At 42.4% G+C, this 24,005-nt stretch overlaps 1 protein-coding gene across 2 annotated transcripts in view; it reads right to left on the bottom strand.

Annotated features, from left to right (window-relative positions):
* TPD52L1 (TPD52 like 1) overlaps positions 1–24,005 on the bottom strand; it is a 1,161,028-nt gene that overhangs the window by 29,357 nt on the left and 1,107,666 nt on the right. For both annotated transcript variants that reach the window (XM_086925324.1, XM_086925325.1), the window contains one exon: positions 10,621–10,681. In XM_086925324.1, coding sequence (XP_086781450.1) covers positions 10,621–10,681 — 61 coding nt within the window. The remainder of the gene's footprint in view (positions 1–10,620; positions 10,682–24,005) is intronic.

Genomic DNA, 24,005 nt, shown 5'->3' with positions numbered 1-24,005 from the left:
AAAAAGGAAGACAAGACTGTACGCTTGTTTTATAGACCTGCGAGCAGCCTTCGACAGGGTAAACAGAACCTGACTATGGAAAAAACTAAGATCATGGGGCCTCCCGAAGAAGCTACTGGAGGCAATTATAAGCTTGTATAGTAACACCTGGGCTAGAGGTAAATTGGGAGACGGTAGCAGCGTCACGGCCGAAATTAGAACACAACAGGGCCTAAAACAAGGCTGTGTACTGGCCCCAAGCTTATTCAACCTCTATATGGCAGACATCGTCAGTCACATGGAGGTCGGGGTAGGCCATCCACCCTATCTGTCAAAAATCCTAATCCCCTTCCTGCTGTATGCGGATGACATTGTCGTTCTGAGTCAAACGCCAATAGGCCTGCAAAGGATGATCAACAACTTGGTAACTTATTTGGAACACGAATGCTTGGAACTGAATAAAGACAAAACCAAAGTGGTCCGTATCGTGGGTCCGAAAAAGCCATCATTCAAATGGTACGCAAATAGCACCTCAATAAAGGAGGAAGCATCATATAAGTACCTAGGTCTGAAACTGGAGCGAGGCCAAACGAACAAAGAACACAAAACAGATCTAAAAGCAAAAGCACAATCCTTGATCTACGCATACCGGTAATTACAAAAAAATATTAAGCTGCCCAAATTATACACAAACCCTACCCACTTTGTCATACGCATTGGTCACCTGGTGTGGCAAAGAAGCGGGGCTGTTAAATAGCTTACAAACAAAGATATACAAAGCAGCCCTAAACCTCCCAAAATCGGCAGCACCGGCGCACGTTCGTCTAGAATTTGGCCTGCTGAATCAGAAGTTTCGCAGCATGGGAACCTTTGTGAAACTCTGCCATAAAATACGCATGTCAGAAGAAGGCTCACTGAACAACCTGTGTTGGGAAGAAATCGCTACCCAGCAGAAACAGCACGTGCCAAACAGTTGGGGAGATTTCTTGTCCCAATCCTTGAACTGAATAGGAATTGAAGAAACTTGGGACTTAATGCCAGATAGAAATACCTTCGACAAAATCACAAACAATGCGGTCAAATGGGAATCCTATCTGGAAGCTAAAACAAGTACCGCAAAACGACGACACAGGTGGACCGTGGTAAACTCATATTCCGGGATAAAGCCACAGACGTATCTGGAAAGTCACTTTAATAGGTTCCTAAAACAAAGATATATAAAACATCGATTAGGCCTACAGTTTTCAAATGATTTGTTACCATCCTGGAAAAATTGTCACATTGACCCTCATTGTCGTCTATGTGGATATCAAAATGAATCATTAACTCACTTACTATGTGTCTGCCAGGCGCTTAAGGATTTGAGGAGACGGCTTTTAAAGAATATTTTTAACAAATTGAATATTCGGACATGTAGGCAAGCTGTAATTCGATGGCTAGATGGATCATCTCCTATGTTGGCTTGCAGGGGGGTTAAATATATGATGAAAGCACAATCTCTCCTACAGCAAGCTGAACAGGGAATTATAGCACCAAACTGAAATATATGACATTTTATTCTTCATGTGGCCAACAGACTCTAATAGGTAAAAGTTACACATGTGTTTTTAATTTTCAACGATGACCAAAATGCATTTTGTAATAATTTTTTATAAATTTATACAATAAAAATTGACTTGACTACTTTCAAGTTTTACATGTCCTGGTAGTGAAAAACTCACAAATTCATTGTTCACTACTGTGAGGCCTACACCTTCTATAGGATAACATTGAGTTACCTTGTTACATTTAATAAGTGATAACTTTTGTACAGTAAGCCTGGGACAGCCCATGTTTTGGTGGTACCCCAATTCTACAGGGCCATCCTACTGTGACCGGCTCATGGTGTACTCCTGGCAGGACATTTGGGGCAGACCAAGACCTTTGAAAGGCTGGTCATCCATTTTTATTGGTCCTGGATGAGAATGGCCTCAGATGCATTCTGTAGGTCCTGCCCTACCTGCTAGGCCAATGGGAAGACCATGAGAAAGCAGAAGGCTCCCCCGGTTCCTTTTCCAGCCCCTTTGAAAGGGTGGGCATTGATATTGTGGGGCGTCTGGACCCCAAGACACACTTGGGCAACAGGTTAATCCTGGTCCTGGTGGGCCATGCTACCCAGAAACAATCTCTCTGATGACAGTGACTGTGCCCAGTGTGGTCAGGTATCTGATGCGCATCTTTACCTGAGTGGGCTTTCCCAAGGAGGTGGTGTCTGACTAAGGCACAAACTTCATGTCTGTGTACATGAACTAAATGTGGGACCAGTTTGCAGTAAACAGGCCTCCACACCCTAATTACCCCAAACCAATGGGCTTGTTGAGAGGTTCAACAAAACCATAAAAGGCATGATAATGGGTTGATCAGAGCCCTCGAGGCAGGAGTGGAACATCTGCTTGCCATGCCTGTTGTTTGCTTACAGGGAGGTGCTGCAGAATGGAGTTAGGTTTAGCCCTTTTGAGTTTCTGTATGGCCACCCTGTCAGAGGGCCTCTTAGCCTTGTAAAGGAGGGGTGGGGCTAAGCTCCCAAGAATCCCCTTCAGGATGTAGTCCGCTACATGTTGGTCCTAAGATCCCAGATGAAGCAGTCTGGAATACTGCCACTGGGACCTTAGCAGACAGCCAGGAAGTCCTCAAGCTCTGGTATGACCAGAGACCACTCTGGCTGAGCTTCAATCTGGTTAGATGATGTGGCTGATGGAGCCAGTGGAGTCCCAGGCCTTGCCTGCTGTGCTTCAAAAGCTAGACCTCCCTATACACACCATCATCATGGAGATCCTCAACACATCACTATATGAAGCTAGAGTTCCTGCAGCCTGGAAACATGTGATGGTTCTCCCCTGCTTAAAAAAGCCAACTCTGACCCTGAGGTCCTCTCTAACTTTAGCCCCATCTCCCTGCTTCCTGTTCTCTCTAAGATTTTAGAAAAGTACATTAACCTCAAGTTTATTGATGCACAAAACATTCCACATAAGTCTCAATCGGGCTTTAGAGCAAGTTACTGAGAATATTCGTCAACAAGTCAACAAAGGAGAGACGGTGGTACTTATTTTATTGGATTTAAGTGCAGCGTTCGATACTGTTTAACACAACTCGCTTCTAAAAATTCTTCAATCTAAGGGCACTCAAGTGTCTGTCTAGCTTTCTATCTAATAGGACCTTTCAGGTATTTTCCTCAATTGCTCATTCCCAGACTCAGGTGCCCCCTATGGAGTGCCTCAGGGCTCCATACTCAGTCCATTGCTCTTCAACATCTACGTCAGCCCTCTGGCTACAATAGCAGAGCAAGCAGGTTTAACAATTTACTCCGACGCTGATGACACCCAGCTCATCTTCTCGCCTTCCTCCAATGAGACTTAAAAGACATCCTCTATCCAACCAGGGTTAAAAAAGATAGCTGACTGGATGCACGCAAATAAGCTAAAACTAAATGGGGGGAAAACTGAACTCCTCATCTTCAGTAACAATAAAACTCTTTGGGGCGCCCAACATTGGCAGCCGCAGATGGGTGATCTTCCCCTTCCATCACAACCGGCCCGTAACCTTGGCGTTAATATTGACGACCAATTGTCGATGAAGCAGCAATTGATTAAAGTTGCCTCCAATTGTTTTGCTGTTCTAAAGTGGCTTAGGAGAATCATCTGGATGCTTCCTTCTGCCACACAAAAAACTGTCATCCAGGCCTTAGTAGTGACCAGACTAGACTACGGTAACGTGCTTTGTCTGGGTGCTGGCAAGGAAGTGCTCCGCAAGCTTCAAGTAGTCCAAAACTCCGCAGCAAGACTGCTCTGGCAACTACCTAAAATGACTCCCACTTCTGGCTTACTTCGTGAACTACACTGGCTGAGAATTGACAATTGCACCAAATTTAAAGCCCTCTGCTATATGCACAGAATAAATATGGGCTCAGCTCCCCACTATCTAAGTGCTTTGGTGCGACATTATTGCCCTTCACGCTTACTACGATCCTCTAATCAATTAAAATTCCAGGTGCCCAGAATCAAACGAGCCAGAATGGTAATACGCTATTTTGCCTATCTGGCTCCCTCCCTGTGGAACTCTCTTCCAATTCACTTATCCCCTGAAAAGCAGTACCTCAAATTTTGCAAAGATTTGAAAACCTGGCTTTTTAATCAGTAGAACTCCATTAATCCTTACTTCTGGCCCTTGCCTCTTGTCTTGCATTGTCAGTAGGTGCCGGAAAACCTCTGGGTAACTGTGTGCCATATAAATTCAATAATAATAATAATAATAATGAATGGTGAATTGACGCATATGAGCAAAAGAAGCACAAGGGGGAGTTCCTGTCCCAGGTGGACCTCAAGAACACCAAGGAAACCCTTAAAATATCCTGCATGTTAACCTCCTCAACCAACACTTTGAGAAATCAGAGGTCACTATATTCTTGGTGACAGATGGAGGTCAGGAGGAAGAGAGTGAAGAAGAGAGTGAACCTCTCTCGGATCTCCTCTCCTCAAAACAATGGATCAATACAGGGTGTGAACCTCTCCCCCTCTCTGACACCCTCAACAGGAGGCTGCAAGTTGTTGGAACAGTTCTCCTCCCTGTTCTCACTTACCCCTGGGCTCACCCATTGGTTCACCCACAATATTGACACAGGGAACATATGCCTTTGAAAGAAAAGGATCTACAGGCTATCTAACAAAGTGAGGGCTGGCATCAAGGGTGAGGTGTCCAGGATGCTGGAGTTAGGGGTGACTGACCACTCTAATAGCCTATGGTCCAGCCAAGTGGTACTGGTACTCAAAGCCGCCCTACCAGGTGCCACCTCAGAACTCCAGTTCTGTGTGGTTAATAGAGGGCTCAAGTCAGTCACCAAGGCTGACGCACTCTCCATCGCCCGAGCTGATGAGCTCATTGTTCAGTTGAGAGCTGCCAAGTTCCTGAGTACCTTCTATTTGATATCAGGGAATTGGCAGAGTGCTTAACTGAAAGGGCCAAGGAGAGGTTTGTATCCTGCAACCCAGAGGGCCACTTCCAGTTCAGGGCGATGCCCTTTGAGTTAAAGAATGCCCCTGCCACCTTTGAGAGGTTGGTCAACTGATAGCTGGCTGAGTTCAAGGACTTCTATGCCACCTACTTGGAAGGCATTGAGGTCTTCAGATCTAGCTGGGAGGACCACCTGAACCACTTCTGGCCGCTTCAGGCCCTGCAGAATGCAGACCTATCATGGCCAGTAAGTGTCAGATAGGGCATGGTTCTGGTGGTCTACTTGGGCCACCAAGTCAGGGAGGGTAAGAAGCAGCCCCTCCAATCCAAAGCTCAGACTATCTTGGCTTGGAAACCCCCCAAGACACAGACAGAGGATAGGGCCTTCCTGGGCCTCACTGGTTACTACAGAAGAATTGTCAGCTGACAAAAAAGCAGCCCATGAAGGTGATCCGGACAGCATCAGAGCTCAAGGTGCCCGACTTCTCAAAGGATTTACTCCAGGTTCAGACAGATCGCAGACCCCTCAGGTGGCTCATGCAAATGGGGGGCAAGAATCTTAAAGTGTTGAGGTGATCCATCTCCCTTAGGGGAATGGATTTTATGGTGGAACCCCACCCTGGGACTGACCACTCCAATGCTGAGGGTTTTTCCAGGATCTTCCACGTTAGGGATGAGAACTCGCATGAGGGTGGGTCGTTCTCCCTACTTTAATCTGGAACTCGCATGATGGTTGGTTGGTCTCACTATGCTGGGTGGGACACATGTTAGACCCGACACCTTTATGTGGTAGTTTACCAATTGTTTTGCCTTCACCCCTCCTCTTTTGCTGAATTTGTTTTTGTTAGTCTTAATCCTTTGTATACTTTAGCACTGCTAATGGGTGATAAAGTGCTGCTAAAGTGCTTGAGCTCACTCCCTAAAACATGGTAAAATTGGCTTACACCTGAATGGCATATTTAATTTAATTTGAAGTCACTAATAAGGTGGTTTACCACATAATCAGGGATTGTAAATTAAATGCTAATAGTGGACCTGCAGCACTGGTAGTAACACTTAAAACATATTTCAGGCCGGCTATTGCAGCCGGTTTGCAGTTTTAAATTGCCTGGCAAACTAAACCCCTTGCCAGGCACAAAGCTCCCTTTTTAATATGTATAAGTCACACCTAAGGCAGGCCTAAAGCCTATAAGTCAAAGTGCAGTGTATTTAAAAAGTGGGACATGTACTTTTAAGTTTTACATGTCCTGGTAGTGAAAACACACACATTCGTTTTTCACTAATTTGAGGACTACCCTCCCCCCATGGAATAACATTGGGTTACTTTATTACATTCAATAAGTGATTACTTTTGTTTGGGAGTAAGTAAAAAGGCCGTGTTTGGTGTCTAAGGAATTGTGCTTTGAAATTCTATTTAGTGGGAAATTTGGATTTTCAGTCACAATTCTGAAAATGCTGTTTTTACAAAATTGAAAGGTTCTTGGTCTAACCATTAGGTGCCTGTGGCTTAGTCCTATATATTTACAACAAGGGGTGGTGAGGGACAGAGTCTCTGAATTAAGCAGAAAGCTCTCACCCAGTCAAGAGATCAGGGCTAGATCCAACACCGTTTTTTAGCTCACTGCACCATCCCAGTTTCAGAACCTGGCTGTATGCAAATTAGTCTGTTCCTGTCCCAGTGCATGATGGGAACAGGGCAAACCAAACTACAAAAGCCAATTCTTACACTGGGAAGGAAACAAGCTCCCGGGGACCGGTTTCTGGCATTACAGCCGTCTTCGGCCCGGTTTGCTTGAATCCTGATGGTGCAATGAGCAAGGGTCTCACATCTGAGAATACCCTTCCACGCTTAGGGTGGACAAAAATATTTACAACAAGGGGTGGTGAGGGACAGAGTCTCTGAATTAAGCAGAAAGCTCTCACCCAGTCAAGAGATCAGGGCTAGATCCAACACTGTTTTTTAGCTCACTGCACCATCCCAGTTTCAGAACCTGGCTGTATGCAAATTAGTCTGTTCCTGTCCCAGTGCATGATGGGAACAGGGCAAACCAAACTACAAAAGCCAATTCTTACACTGGGAAGGAAACAAGCTCCCGGGGACCGGTTTCTGGCATTACAGCCGTCTTCGGCCCGGTTTGCTTGAATCCTGATGGTGCAATGAGCAAGGGTCTCACATCTGAGAATACCCTTCCACGCTTAGGGTGGACAAAAATATTTACAACAAGGGGTGGTGAGGGACAGAGTCTCTGAATTAAGCAGAAAGCTCTCACCCAGTCAAGAGATCAGGGCTAGATCCAACACCGTTTTTTAGCTCACTGCACCATCCCAGTTTCAGAACCTGGCTGTATGCAAATTAGTCTGTTCCTGTCCCAGTGCATGATGGGAACAGGGCAAACCAAACTACAAAAGCCAATTCTTACACTGGGAAGGAAACAAGCTCCCGGGGACCGGTTTCTGGCATTACAGCCGTCTTCGGCCCGGTTTGCTTGAATCCTGATGGTGCAATGAGCAAGGGTCTCACATCTGAGAATACCCTTCCACGCTTAGGGTGGACAAAAATATTTACAACAAGGGGTGGTGAGGGACAGAGTCTCTGAATTAAGCAGAAAGCTCTCACCCAGTCAAGAGATCAGGGCTAGATCCAACACCGTTTTTTAGCTCACTGCACCATCCCAGTTTCAGAACCTGGCTGTATGCAAATTAGTCTGTTCCTGTCCCAGTGCATGATGGGAACAGGGCAAACCAAACTACAAAAGCCAATTCTTACACTGGGAAGGAAACAAGCTCCCGGGGACCGGTTTCTGGCATTACAGCCGTCTTCGGCCCGGTTTGCTTGAATCCTGATGGTGCAATGAGCAAGGGTCTCACATCTGAGAATACCCTTCCACGCTTAGGGTGGACAAAAATATTTACAACAAGGGGTGGTGAGGGACAGAGTCTCTGAATTAAGCAGAAAGCTCTCACCCAGTCAAGAGATCAGGGCTAGATCCAACACCGTTTTTTAGCTCACTGCACCATCCCAGTTTCAGAACCTGGCTGTATGCAAATTAGTCTGTTCCTGTCCCAGTGCATGATGGGAACAGGGCAAACCAAACTACAAAAGCCAATTCTTACACTGGGAAGGAAACAAGCTCCCGGGGACCGGTTTCTGGCATTACAGCCGTCTTCGGCCCGGTTTGCTTGAATCCTGATGGTGCAATGAGCAAGGGTCTCACATCTGAGAATACCCTTCCACGCTTAGGGTGGACAAAAATATTTCAACAAGGGGTGGTGAGGGACAGAGTCTCTGAATTAAGCAGAAAGCTCTCACCCAGTCAAGAGATCAGGGCTAGATCCAACACCGTTTAGTCTGCCCTGTTCCCATGATGCACTGGGCCAGGGACAGACTGATTTGCATATAGCCAGGTTCTGAGCTGGGATGGGGCAGTGAGATAAATAACGGTGATGGATCAAGCCCTGATCTTTGGACTGGGTAAGAGTGGTCTGCTCAATTCAGACACTCTGTTCATCACCACCCCCTTTTCTGTATCGTTTTTGGCCACTATAGGTGTGGCAGGGTATACTCAGACATGAGTCCCTTTCTCACTGCTCCATCAGGATTCAAGCAAGCCGGGCCGAAGAGGCTGAAATGCCAGAAACCGGTCCCCGGTAGCTTGTCTCCTTTCTGGTGAAGAATTGGCTTGGTAGTTTGGTCTGCCCTGTTCCCATGATGCACTGGGCCAGGGACAGACTAATTTGCATATAGCCAGGTTCTGAGCTGGGATGGGGCAGTGAGATAAATAACGGTGATGGATCAAGCCCTGTTCTTTGGACTGGGTAAGAGTGGTCTGCTCAATTCAGACACTCTGTTCATCACCACCCCCTTTTCTGTATCGTGTGGCTTAGTCCTGGTTCACATGACTATGTGTAGTTGGCAGTTGGCCTTTGTGTATTCCTCCCAGACAGCCACACAATAGAGGGATTAGGTGTTTGCAGAATGGGCCATTCAAACAGGATGTGGGAGTGAAGCTGTGCATAGCCCTATTTGTGCTCTAAAGACGATGCCTTAGCATACACACAAAGAACTTAACACTAGCTGATTGTGCCCCCAGATATTCTGGACCAGGGCAGGATCCCCATTTCCAGCCCACACTCCATCGTGGTCAACCTGAACTTGTGACTTTGTCTCGGTCTGACGCAACTAGATAACCACAGTTGGTGTTTTATGCTTATTGGCAGTACCTAAGACTTTGAAATTGCATATCTCCTGTTCTACTGATTAGATGTTTTGTAATTTTGGTGACAAATAAATCTTTACATTGTACTCTATTTTTCTAAGTTGGTGTCTATTTGTCTTGTGCTGTTTTTCACCTTATTACTGTTTGTGTGCTACATAAATACTTTACGCATTGCCTCTAAGTTAAACCTGACTACTTTTGTGCCATCCTACCAGAGGGTTAAGTTAAGGTTAATTTAATAACTTTGTGTTTCACCCTGGCAAGGATTGTAGTTGTTACTTAAGTAGGGGTTCGCCCCTTCTTCAACAATTTATTGTCCTTTGGCAAGTTTTGCAAAACGCTGCAGTATCTTTGCAAAGTAAGATAAGCCTCAGAAGATTAGCAATCGTTGTACCACTGTTTTACATCTTTTAATGGTACCCTGTAGCTTGGAGATTTAATGTGCAGGCAATTTATTTCAAAATGCAACAAAATTAGGATTGAATTGGTGAATATAAAATCTTGATTGGTTTTATCTTTAGTACTATATTTTGTGTTATTTAACGGCATTTATTGAGGAATAAAAACATTTTTGATGTGCTGTAAATTGATACATTTACAAAAGACCTTCTCTTATTTCAGGTATTTCAGTACTTGGGCATTTATTTTGTTCTATAGCCAGATTCACAAAGCCGCTCGAGTGTGTAACTTCAACTTCAACGTGCATATGTCTTTTGTGTGCAAAACATTTTAGTGAATTTTATAATAAAACATGGACAATACAAAAAAGAGCACCGAACTAAGTATCCATAAAAGTATTTCTAACATAAATATTATAACAATACCCGTACCTATATATAAAAACAGATATAATATAATATGACGGGTAATAAATTAAAAAGGAAGGGTAAAAATGCATACTACCATCAATGTACTTATAATAACCATACATTTGTTACAGATCTAGAAATAAACATATTAAAAAACAAAAATATAAAGCCATATAATTATCAATCGGTTTCCAAAATGAATGATAAGGAAAAGTGTTATGAATAATACCAGATAAGGATAGATTAGCACCTCTTCTAGTAAAAATTATCGATGACAACTAAGTATGAAATGATAATAAAGACACATCTTTCTAACAAGCAGTAATAGTTTTTAACGTGCATATGTCTTGATTTACGAGTGCTGGGTATTCAGCCATGGGGAACGTGCAGAATGTGTGTTCTTTTCGATAGGGTTCATGCTGTTGCAGGACTTTCTCTGAGGGCAGACAGGCTAAATAACAAACAAGAGACACTTCTTTTTCTAGTCTAACAAGTCAGTTGGCCAGGGATAAAATGTTTTGAAGAGTAAAGTCACAGCATATGCAACAGGGGCCATTAAACGATGTAAGTAGATATGAAGAATCACCCACACCCACAAATAATCCCTACTCGCCACAAATGATTCTTACCTTAAGGTTTGAGACAGTGCTGTCAAGCCTCTCTTCAAAGGACTTAAAGGTAGGAGTATTCCTAGGAAATGAAAAAAATCAGTTGTAAAATAATAAGTTTACTCCATCACTATATTTAAATGCAACACTGTCATTTCTGCATTGTCCTACCAGATGATGCAATTATCATCCAGTGATAAAGTACATTATAGGGACAGGGACTGACAGTGCACAAATTTACAATGCCATTCTGCAGTGTACTACACCCTGAATTCTCTCAGTAAGTCAATGGAATGCAGCCAAGCCATCTTTACTGACCATAGGATACGTCAAAGCCGTATAAAAGGTATATTGAAGAAGTATACACTCTCATTTGCACCTTTATGTGCCTAAAGGACTTCCTCATGTACAACCCCTGGTGAGGGTCCAAGGGCCTCGCTCTGGTTCACTCAAACCAGTGAGGGTTGCACACCCAAGCATCATAACTCATAATGAAGTGAATACATTGCTGAAGAATGCTAACCTAATGCCCCATATTCTATGCAGTAGTCGGTGACAGAAAACATTTATGATACAATAGACCAATTAATAAAGTCGGCATGAAGTTGGCTGACTGAAGGCTGATGAGTAAGCATATTATGTGTGCGTAAATATATATATATGCAAGAACAGTAGTCTCTGACCACAAAACTACCAGGCAGGTAGCAAAGAGGAAAAACCACGCGAGTCCCAATTTTCTTTCAGCAAGTTTTATTAGTAAGGAAAGTTCACCAAATCTGACGCGTTTCGGGCGTCCGCCCTTGGTCACAGATCGTCAGGTAAATGAAAGAACATCCCTTTTAAAGGGTACATTGCACAAATTCAATTGGTGATTTTTTTCATTTGCAACACCATGTGATTAAAGAATAAAAACTGAGGACACACTACATATGGCTGACATAAATAGTCTGTTTTCCAAACCACAATTTGATATATACATAGATCGAGTAGAGGGAGGTATTATTACAATATTTACACTTAGTTGTCCAAATTTATGTAGACATTTCATTTTAAGTTACAATGTATCACATCATGTAAACTTCATATCAAACAAATGCTGTTGGTGTCCATTTGAAGTGGCACATGATATCCGCATAAATGCTATTGTACAATAGATTGCAATATACAAAAAGACACAATATAACTACTGGTCATATGTCATCGAAAAGTGCAAAGTGCGCAGATAAAGTGCAAATGCAATTGTGCAATTAACGCAAAATATTCTGTGCAAACATGGCATATAAATAAATATGAATATAAATATTTATAAATAATTTCATGTTAAAATCATCTAGGATCATTTAATTAATGGAACCTGGTGATAGGCATATGACCATACAAAAATATCTTCTCTATCTAACTTTTCGCAATCTGTTAAATTCCTGCATGAATGCAATGGAAGTGTGCCTGAAATGTGAACCACAGTGATTCACAATGTATTTGTTTGTATATATTTTGACAAAGCAACTAATGCCAACCACCTTCCAAGTAATACTCTCCATATGTGTTTCAGAAGGGGGAAACAAACTAAAAAATGTATCTTAATGTCTGTGTCCCAAAATTAAATGGGAAAAGTAATGTGAATCCATTAAACCAGTGAATAATGAAAAAAACAATTGTGCATGTAATACTAAAAAAGGGGTAGTATACAGTGTGTGTAGTAAAATTCATAGCAAAATTTATAGGGTGGAGGCAGAAAAAGCAGATAATGGCCCATAAATAAATCATTAAGTAAGGATTGGTTACAAAAAAACATGTAAATCCTCCGTTGTATTCAATCCATTAGGGAATCTGCTGTCTAATTCATTGATAAACTGAGACTCAAGTCTCCTGAGCATCTTCTCCCTATCGCCACCCCGTCTAGATTTTGGTGCAGAGGCAATGACATAATACTCCAGGCATTGTAAGTTGTTGTTGTGTATTTTCTTGAAATGTCTGCCAACGGGATAAGTGCCATCGTTGTTGATGATGGCACGTAAATGCTGAAGTATTCTGGCATGCACCTGTAGCTTTGTGCTGCCCACATATCTGAGGCAACAGGTGCATGTCAGAATATAGACAGCAAAGTCAGTTTTACAATTAAATGTGCCCTTGATGTTTTTGGCAATTGGACTGAATGGAGTCAAGTATTGGGAGGTGTTTTTTCCGAATTTACAAGCTCTACAAGTAGAGCAACGTTTGAATCCCGGCCGGGATTTTAACCAATCCTCTTGTTTAGCAAGCTCAGATATTCGTGACTGATCTGGGTTTTAAAGGAGGGTCCCCTCCGATAAGTCACCACAGGATTGTCTGGAAGCCTGGGGGCCAGAACCAAATCAGTTTTTAAAACAGGCCAGCGCTGTTTTATGATGGATTTAATTTGTCTGGCCTGTTTGCTATACCCGGCAATAAGCCTGGGAGTTTGTTCATCCCTTGAATCAGTTGGTACTATTGATTTACTGTTAGTAAACAGAGACTCACGGGTTCTAGCGTTGGTTTTCTGGATGGCAGTTTTTAAGACTGACTCTTTGTATCCCCTACATCTAAATCTGTCAAGGGCTTCATTTGTACAGACTTGTAAATCATGATCAGTACTGCAGATTCGTTTTAGCCTGAGCAACTCCCCAAACGGAATATTGTCTATAGTGTGTCGAGGATGAGAACTGCCGGCATGCAGGATGTTGTTGCCAGCAGTTTTCTTTCTGTGAAGTTTAGTTACAAGACGACCATCCTTTATGTATAATTTGACATCTAAGAATTCAGCTTCATTTGCACTTACATTAGAAGTGAATCTTAAATTTTCTTGGTTGTCATTAATGCATGAAAGGAAATTGTTGACACTTTCCAAATTAGTTCTCCACAAAATAAAGACATCATCTATGAAGCGCATCCACTGTATGACATGCTTCTTGTACATCGCGCCATGGGTGCGCAGGAGGACCTGTTCCTCCCACCAGCCCACGTGCAAGCACGCATAGCTGGGGGAGAAACAGGCCCCCATCACTACACCTCGTTTCTGTATGTAGATATTGTTACCAAATAAAAAGAAATTATTGTTCAAACACCAACCAGTAAGATCTAAAATCATTTTGTTATGCATATAGCATTCCACAGGTCTCTTCCCAAGGAAATATTCTAATGCAGTCAAACCAGTCGTATGTACAATACTGGTGTAGAGCGATTCAATGTCTAAAGTGATCAATAATAGATCATCGCTCCACTGAATATCCTTGATTTTAGCAATGAAGTCTCCCGTGTCCCTTACATATGTTGGTAATCCCTTTATTAAGTCCTGTAGGAAATAGTCAATGTATTCGGTAACATGCTCTACCATTCAACCAATGGCCGAGATGATCGGTCGGCCAGGTACTGGCGTCACTTGTTTATGTACTTTTGGGAGGAGGTAAAGCTTTGGTATTATAGGAAATTCCACATAGAGGAAGTCAAATTCTTGCTTTGAGATCATATTCTCCCTCTTCCACTTGTGGAGCAATTTCAAAAGTGATTCCTTGGCCAGATTGTAATCCTTGCTTGTAGATTTAATATAACACGAGGAGTCATTTAGTTGTTTCATGGCCTCCTCGATGTAGGCATCTTGAGGCCAAATAACCACATTGCCTCCCTTGTCTGCAGTGGTGACGATATTTTTGTGGTCTTTATTCAATTTGGAGACTAAGAATAGATATTGTTCCTCTTGTTGACTTTTGTATCGTTTTTTATGTTTGATTTTGTACTGTAGTTGTTTTAGATCTTCCACAACTACGTCATGAAAAACATCTATCAAGTCTCTTGGCATTACAGGCATGAACTTAGATTTTGGTTTAAATGAACTACTATTTGCGCCCATCTGAGCCACAGCGGCCTCTCTAAGTTCTTCCTGGGTAGAGATTGAGGCAGAGTTGGATGTATCATTCCTGGCCAGTTGGTGTAAAGTGAGAAAAGCTTTAGCATCTCGAGCAGGCACATTTAAATTTGTAGTAAATCCACTGGTATTGCTGCTTGAAGTGTTGCTTTATGGACCATCCTTGATATTAAAAAACTTTTGCAACTTAAGTTTTCTAATATAGCAGTAAACATCAACCCGGGTTTTAGCGTAATTGAAGTCTGATGCCGGGCAGTAAGTAAGACCAAGGCTGAGTAGTTGTTTTTCAGCCATGTTGAGGGACAAGCTGGATAGATTAATTATAGCATTGTTTTCTACCGCTTTTTGCGCCAATATTGCTTTTTTGTTTTTTTGGGCGACTTTGTGCTTTTTTCTGCGTTCCCTCCTTCTTTTGTTACGTCTTGACTTTTTTTCTGCTGCCTCGTTAGAGGCCTGAGTGTTTGCAGGCGGTCCGAGACTAAAAAATCAACTTCTTCTCCCAAGTCCAGAATCAGAGCATTCGGATTCCTCGCAATATAATCACCGTCTTCAGATGATGGACCACTGGTGAGTATTTCTTCATTACTGACAGTGTTAGTAGAGTCAGTGGCCACTGATGTCGTGGCTTCTGCTTGGCTGGTTGGTTGAGCTGCTTTAGTTCGCTGTTGTGCAAGTTTATTACTCTTGGCTTTTTCATATTTGCACGCAAAAGTGTAAATTCTGCCCTGCGCATAATCTTCCTTGTCTCGGGCGAATTTATATATTTTGCGCGCTTTTATCTTTTCCTCCTGTTTCAAAAGCCTCTCATCAATTTCTTTGCGCATTTTAGTAATAATATCTCTTGGTTCGAACTTTGCCAGCAGTTCATTAATTTCATTCATTTCTTTCATTAAATTGTCTCTGTCAATGGAGGCATATTTAATGAGGATTTGGACCAGCTTAGCCGATGATTCTAGATTAGTTCTACCCCATTCTCGCAACATTTCAGGGTTGGGGTTTTCATAGCTTGGGGCTAGAAGAATGTGCAAACCACGTGGAACACGTCCTTCCTCCAAATATTTGGCGAGAGATTTGTGTTCCCACCATTTTGTCATTTCTTGACGAATGCATTTTTCTAAGCGTTTCAAGGCCAATTTAATTTGATTTTCCTCAGTGCCGTCTTGTTCATTCAACACATTTTTGCTACTTGTTGCAGAATTCAAAGTCACTTTGGGGAGGTTAGAGTATAGGGCGTCTGCTGCTGCCTCTCTTCCCCTTAAAATTTCATCTGACATGATGGTGAACTTATATTTTCCTTAAGATATTTGTTCTTACCAAAGCGAAGGACCCAAACCGGTCTATAACAGAGTCCAAAACGCTTTTTGCCGCTTTTGGTTCCCACCCCACCACACGTGTGCAGAGGAACACTCACCACTGCTTTTACTGGAAAGTGCTCGGCGTTTCTCACCGTCATATAACTCAGACGTGCCGCCGTTGTTGGCTTCTCTCAGTAATGTCGATGAACAGCAGCCTTGAATTTTAGCAGAGACACTGCTACCGCGGATGAAGAAAGATTAATTGCCGCTTTCCGCAGAACACGCCATCTGTGTTATCTCAAGCCGTCGCTGCTGTTCAGATCAAACCAGGTGCAGTGAAGGTTCCCATTTGTGCGGGGGCTGTCGCTAAAGAGTTTCCCTCCAGGAAAGCGAAGAATGAAGGTTGAATGCAGGCAGCCAGCTTGTGGGGGGTGGACTCGCCTCGGAAGCAACCTCCTCCCGAATTTGTATGCAAGAACAGTAGTCTCTCACCACAAAACTACCAGGCAGGTAGCAAAGAGGAAAAACCACGCGAGTCCCAATCTTCTTTCGGCAAGTTTTATTAGTAAGGAAAGTTCACCAAATCTGACGCGTTTCGGGCGTCCGCCCTTGGTCAACAAATGCTGTTGGTGTCCATTTGAAGTGGCACATGATATCCTCATAAATGCTATTGTACAATAGATTGCAATATACAAAAAGACACAATATAACTACTGGTCATATGTCATCGAAAAGTGCAAAGTGTGCAGATAAAGTGCAAATGCAATTGTGCAATTAACGCAAAATATTCTGTGCAAACATGGCATATAAATAAATATGAATATAAATATTTATAAATAATTTCATGTTAAAATCATCTAGGATCATTTAATTAATGGAACCTGATGATAGGCATATGACCATACAAAAATATCTTCTCTATTTAACTTTTTGCCATCTTTAATGACCATAGGATACATCAAAGCCGTATAAAAGGTATATTGAAGAAGTATACACTCTCATTTGCACCTTTATGTGCCTAAAGGACTTCCTCATGTACAACCCCTGGTGAGGGTCCAAGGGCCTCGCTCTGGTTCACTCAAACCAGTGAGGGTTGCACACCTAAGCATCATAACTCATAATGAAGTGAATACATTGCTAAAGAATGCTAACCTAATGCCCCATATTCTATGCAGTAGTCGGTGACAGAAAACATTTATGATACAATAGACCAATTAATAAAGTCGGCATGAAGTTGGCTGACTGAAGGCTGATGAGTAAGCATATTATGTGTGCGTATATATATATATATATATATATATATATATTCAAAGGAAATCCTCAAACCTCCACACCGCACGGCATGACGAAAGAAGGAGACAGACCCCACGGCTTCAGGCAAGATGTTTAGTTTTTATTTGTAACCTTTCTGGCGACGCGTTTCGAGTAACGTGTACTCTTGATCACACACCGGTTAATCGGTCAGCCTGTTATTTTTAAATGCTATAATTCCCTGACCCCTCCTATGGGCCACACCTCCTAACGTGCAGCACATGACCTTTGACCATGGGCATAGAAAAGGTACAAATTTGCAAATGGAATACAAAAACAGACGATATTTCATGTTGTGTTCAGTTGAAAAAGGACTTTTTGCCTGAAACCAATGCAAGTTATGAAACAAATCCATCTTGTTTTCAAAACTACAATCCGTCTTGTAATTTTATAATGAATGAAATGACATTAAAAAATTATTTCCATTTAAAAGATTGCGCAAATCTCATTGACGTACTCAACAATTATCATAAATATATATATATATATATATATATATATATATATATATATATATATATATATATATATATATATATATATATATATATATATATATATATAAAAATATATATTTTTCACAAACATCAAGAGTTATTGACTAACGCCAGATCTGAAAAATACCAAAGGGTGCTTTATAGGGGAGGTGTTTGGGTCAAGGTGCCTTTAGTCTCTTAGCAGGTGAGTGATATTGGACTCCTTACATTAAGCTCTTAACACAGATGATCCAAACTGAAAGGGCTGCCTCTTGCATAGCTAACAATGATGTAACAGGTGCAGTGTTGATTTTTGCTTTTATTTAGTGGAAAACCAGGAGTCAGGTATGTCATTTTCCATGCGTGCAGTAGGGCACATGGCATTCTCAGCACACCTAGGAAGAAAAGGAGGCTCCACACCGGAGACCTCTCGAGTCGCTCACTGATAATAAACCACAAGCATACCACTGCCAACACTAAGACCCAGATTTACAAATTTGTCATGCAGTGCAGCAAAGTATGCACATTTCCTGCAGTGGGCTGTGTCATGCCAGGGGAAAATACAACACCGAGCCAGATCCACAAGATTGTCTTGCTGCTGCTCTCATACCCTGCACTGGCAATCCAACTATGCTGTCTTGCATAATGCACAGCCTCACAAAATGTTTCAGAGCTGAGTGTACGGTGTCTTTCATAGGATTTGTACTATCCAGACCAAATTTGTATGAGTTGACATAATGCATTCATTGGATTTGTGCTGTGCACTGTTTCTTATATAGAAATTAACGCATTTCTCCTTGTTTATGCCTGCTTGAAGAAGACATTAGGTTTTCATGCAAAGCTTAGATGCAAACCAATCTAAGTTTCACGAACTCCTGGTCTTTTCATTGATCTGTCCTAGAAACACTGCGTGCAAAACACCTTTTACACTAGGGGGCTCCTTATGATGTTGGGGGGAAAGCCTCCACCAGACACTGACTCGGAATCACGCCAGATTATGATGCGTCCGAACACTGTTCGATCGGAGCCCCATTGTTCCCTATGGGAGCTCGTTTCCCGTCTGACAACCGGCCATTAAACAGGCTCCTATGAAGAAATGGGGTATGTGTGGACAACCCTGCACCCTGTCGCAGGTACCCCACGGTGCCTGCCACACAGTGTAGGATTTCCGGGGGGGTCCCTTAGGTACCCCCTTGGCCATCAAGCATAGGCCTGGTGTCCTAAGGGTCACTGCCAGGGACCCACAAAGTCACTCTCCGACAGCCTTTTTTGAGTTAGACAGTCCGACTTGGAAAGGCTGTTGAAAAGCGACATCATAATCCCGTGGGCGGATATGCTTTCTATAGGGGTGTACAATGCGTTTCCAACCTACATGAATACTCTGCGAGTCACTCGGAACTGATTTGGAATGACCACGCGGTTTATATTCCAATCGCGAACATCGTAATCGGGCGGTTGGAATGTAAAGCGAACAAGTTGGTCGGAAGGGCTCTGATGAGGTCGATGAGATTCCACCTGTTGGGAGGAAGCTTTAGACCCAACATTGTAATGAGCCCCTAAGTAGGAAACATCGTGTGTCTCTCTGCTTAACACTGGGTTGCGTTAACACTTGTGTGAAGCCTTAGTAACTCACAGATCACACAGGCCTACAGCTTTGTAGAACTCCGACCCTAAAATCTTCATGAATATTCTGTTTCTGCAAATTGACAAAATGATCCACCAAATGGTGAACCTGTGCCGTTAAAATCAATAGGCAAGAGGCCTCCAACACATTTCATAAAGATAGTATATTAATGAACGCCAGGTATCCATTCATATGATTTTTTGGACAACAAGTATTATACTTGTGTGTGGCTTGAGAAGTGTGGCTCAGGGGTTAGAGGCGGCAGACCCGGAAGCTGAGATCGGCCCTGGACCAGGGTTCAATTCCCCGCCTCGGCGGGTCTTGGGCTAAAAATTCCACGGACTTGATAATTCTCACTCCGGTGCCTTCTCGACTCACGGGTTCACACTCTGCGACTCTGGGCAATAGCTTGCTTAATCTCCACAACGGCCCCTCGCGGCGGGATGCCTGGCTTTCACCTTGTGGATACCCTGCCGGGGCTATCTCACAGGGGATTACCAGGACGGGTTCCCTAAGCAAGCGCCGGGAAACCCACTGTGGGTAGCTGTGCGCTATATAAGCTCAAATACATTTACATTTACATTTACAGAGTGAGTTTGGATTTTCTATGAAAACTCTTTAAGTGTTCAAACTCCATGCCATGTTCGAGGTCTATGCGTTTCTTCGATAGTGATTCTACAGCAGAGGCCGCTACCAAAAGCAGATCTTTTGTCAAAGCCTGACTACTAAGTAGTACACAACACTGCTGTCTTCTGCCTCCTTCATTTGTCATTGTTCACTTAATACGCTGAGCCTCTAGCTAACATTAGAAGAAATCAGTCTGTTTTTAAAAGTTGTATTTCTCATCTGGATTACAAGATTTGTCTTCAGGCAGGCATAATAGTTTTATTCCTGAAGGCTAAAGAAACTAATATCAACAGGGTGTTCAAGAGAAGCTCTAGTTTTCACAACAGTCGTTGGCGATGTTGGCTGTCGGAATATTAACAGGGTGAAAGATGTAAATCTGAACTGATACAGAAATCACTGGTAGATTACCTAAGGGGGTTATCACAAATGATATCCTGTCCTAGGTTTTTGAGGTCCACTACCATGCCTTGGGTTCCATGATGTGAAGCATAGGATGTTAAATGGTGGGCTGACCTTTAATACTCCAAAAAGTGAAACTGACTAATTGCATAAGGAGGACTGTTTAGGTGTAATAGAAGATTTTTGATGAACTCGTCTGGCTCAGAGGAGGTTGGGTGCCTCCAACATTTTATGAGACTGTGGTAAGTCTATGAGGTAAGGGTATTTGATTATTTTGGAAGCGTTTTTGCTTGTAAGTTAAATTCAATAAAATAGCTCTGATAAAAAAGAAAAGCTGCAGCAATATAATAAATTGTCTTTCTTGCTACACACATTCCAACCCAATGCTTTGTGAACCATAGATATGAATGTGACCAACTGCTAACAGTGGTTGGTTGTCTCTATCAATAGCTAATGTCTACACGACACACTATGTACTTCTTAAACAGAAGCAATCTAAACAAGCATTTACAATGCAATAGGTCTCGCATTTGTTGGAGTTGGGGCTATTGGCATTAAAAATGGCAATGATTTTTTATTCATGTCTTTGTTTATTTGTCGTAGAGTGATTATTTAAAGAAAAAAGTGCATGATATGCCTTATTATAAGCTTTCAAACAACTGTACGGTAAAGCTATGGCTATGTGAACGTAGAGTAACAGGGCAAAGTAAACTCCTCCATGGTAAATGCTTTTTAGAGCTCACTTATGGACAACAGGAGGTCAATCACAGGCATGCACTGTATTCGGGCAGCCATGGCAGATGGTGTATATAGTTCACACAGTGGCAACAGAGGAACAAAACCCAAGCATGCTGTGTTTAAAGACAGTTAGGACTACATGGTCGTAGGAAAATGGATTTAAGCACATAAATCTTTGAATGTAATAAATATAAATCCGTTCACATTTAACTATATGCAGACATGGTCTTTTTGCACAGCATGAGTGAGCGGGTGGGGGTGATAACCAAGAGGGAGGGTGGGGGTGGTGAACGGGAGGGTGGGTTGTTGGAGATGATGAGGGCAGTTGGTGGTAGATAACAAGACTTCGCTCTGCCGGTTTCAACAAAAATAATAGTGGAAGGGAAGGAAGAAGAAAGGAGGAGGGGAGTGAGAGTGGGGTGGTTGAGTTGGATAGCATGATATAGTTGGGGCAGCACAATAGAGTTAGATTGGAGCCAGCATCATAGAGAATCAGAGAAGCAAATACATCTTTAAGTAGCTGGTATATTAGGTACAGGAGCACTGAATACGAGTATTTACATGTAGCCTCATCATCAGTGGGGACCCCTAGTATGTCATTTCAAGAGATAGTACATATTTTGCAGAATGTAGAGATTAATGAAAACTGATTTCAAAAAGCAAGGGTTGAGGCCAAACAAAACAGCACCTGCTTTCACCTGTGACTTGAGAGTTATGGCGATGATGCTTGTGAATCCAAGGAACACAACCCAGTCTGTTCCTTCAAGGGCAAAGCCCAAAAAATGCAATAAATAATATGAAATCAGCATCCATCTAAGAAATGTTCTTTGGCAGTGTCTATTGTTCTCAATATATATAAAAGTGCAAGATCTTGTAATAAATAGGCCCGGACTGTTGCAAAGTTTCTGATTCAAATTCTTTATTGTGGTAATCCAAGACAGGCAAAAATCCAAGAACATATGAGGATTCCCCTTCTTAGCCGACGCATCATGCTGTTCGACTGGTGACACGGGATTCTCCTTTGGCTACCATGCCTATCTCTGCATAACAAGACAAAGTATGATGTAAACAGCCTAACAAGAATAAGTACGATATACACAGTTATTCCTTGTGTAAGCTATCCAATTACATTTTTCCAAGATCTAGAGGAATCATTATAACCTGCCATTCCCAAGGAATCTCACTTTGCTGTATTGATTTTTGACTAATACTGATGTTTGAGCCCTGAAGAAGTCTCAGTGTTTGAGACGAAACGCGTCGGCTAAGAAGGGAAATCCACATATGTTCATGGATTTTTGCCGGTCTTGGCGACCCGGGAGTACGCTGATCCGCAACTACTTTTTCGCATCTGACATAAGAAAGACTGAGAGTTATCGGCTCTACAATTCTACTTTCTACCCTGCTCCTGGGCTTACTGCTCATAGCACTTTAATTTGCGGATCAGCGAGGGACACACACGCCGTCCTTCGTAATTTTTATATGCAGTTTCTTTAATCTTCACATTGTGATCGCTAACTTCTTGACATAGGGTGCTGAATCTACATCCTTGACAATCACTGAACAGGTCACGGGCCCTGCCGGGTTGAAAGTATCACCGGCGGAGCGACCTCAATACTAGATACAGCTGTTTTGGAGCCCGGAGGATTCGCAATAGCGATGAAACACGTGTCGGCTGGCTGTTTTTTGGAAAGAAAATAAAAGAATCCCATTGGACTAATACTGTTCAGGAGATCCCAGGATTTCTGTTGCTTTGTTGCTTTCTCTTTTGTACATTCACTCATGTACGAGCTAATTGATGTTCATGTGTGTGCATAGGGTATTTTTCTTTCATTTCAGTTGGTTAATCAGCTTGGCTGACTAACTTTTGAGTGGTTACAAGGGTTTTTCCACTCACCCAGTTGCACCACCTACACACAACGCGCTATATCTCCTATGCGTCTACTCACGGCTGAGCGCACTTTGCCTATCTGACACTAAAAACCTTTCAGTGCTAGTTAATCCTACCAAAAAAAGTCCAAGTGATAGTGGATATTGAAAAGTGTAAAAAGGGTAAAAGAAATGTATGCAATGGAGTGGGAAGCAGCACTAACAGAACCATGGCATTAAGAGGCTGTGGGAGAGAGGAAAGTTATATTTACTTGTAAGCAGCTATGTCACCGAAGCTGAACACAGGCAAACAGAAACACAGCTGGAAGCCAAGAAAAGAATAGTCCCCCAAAGAACAACAAAATAATCATAATGAGACAGTACATGGTCCCTACTCTCCTGGGAGGAACGGAAGAGAAAAGGAAGGAAAAAGAGGCAGCAATGACTATTAGTAGGCATAGATTTTTAAAGGACTATAAAACAAACAAATGCATTGGTGTTAATCCTGCAAGAGAAATAAACCAAAGTATACAAGAGGTTGTACACTTACACTTGATCTAAAAATGAAGGGTGCTGCTACTAGTGAGTAGAATCCACTCAAATTGATGGCCATACACTGTCATACCCAAATGTATGTTTCTTCCCTCCACTGCTTCACTCTCAAATGGTTTTTAAGAAATTAAATGCTAGTACATCTGGATATAATAAAAGACCAAGATATGCAAGAGGAAGATATTATGCGCACTAGAGGATGGCGCTCTGGCTGTCCCAGAAATGCAAACTATTATCATGCCGCCTCATTAGTTTATCTAAAATTGCTAATAACTTCTACTAATTGTGAGAAATGTGATTGCTCTTACCATAATAGCAGGACACACACTGAGCTCAATTTAAATTCCAGAGCCTCATAAAAAAAATAGTTTCTTTTTACTGCCCAATCTTGCATGTCATAAGGTGTGGTGCATGAAGCCATGCTACACGATTTCCACCTAAATTAGACAAAGCCCACATGCGCCTGCTGTAATTACCTCCACCAGATACGAAGGCAAGGAATAAAACTATTTTCACAATATGGGTGATATGTATTTTAATGTTATTAGGCTGCTCCTAGAACTAATGGGGATCTTTGGGTTTAACTACTGTTTTCAGAAGGCTCTAAAGGTCTGCAGCTGGAACTGGATTAATGGAAC

Source organism: Lissotriton vulgaris, chromosome 6 (genome assembly GCF_964263255.1).
Source record: "Lissotriton vulgaris chromosome 6, aLisVul1.2, whole genome shotgun sequence".
NCBI classification, from domain to species: Eukaryota; Metazoa; Chordata; class Amphibia; order Caudata; family Salamandridae; genus Lissotriton; species Lissotriton vulgaris.
The sequence above is the reverse complement of the archived record's forward strand: the minus strand, read 5'-3'. Positions and strand labels throughout refer to the sequence as shown.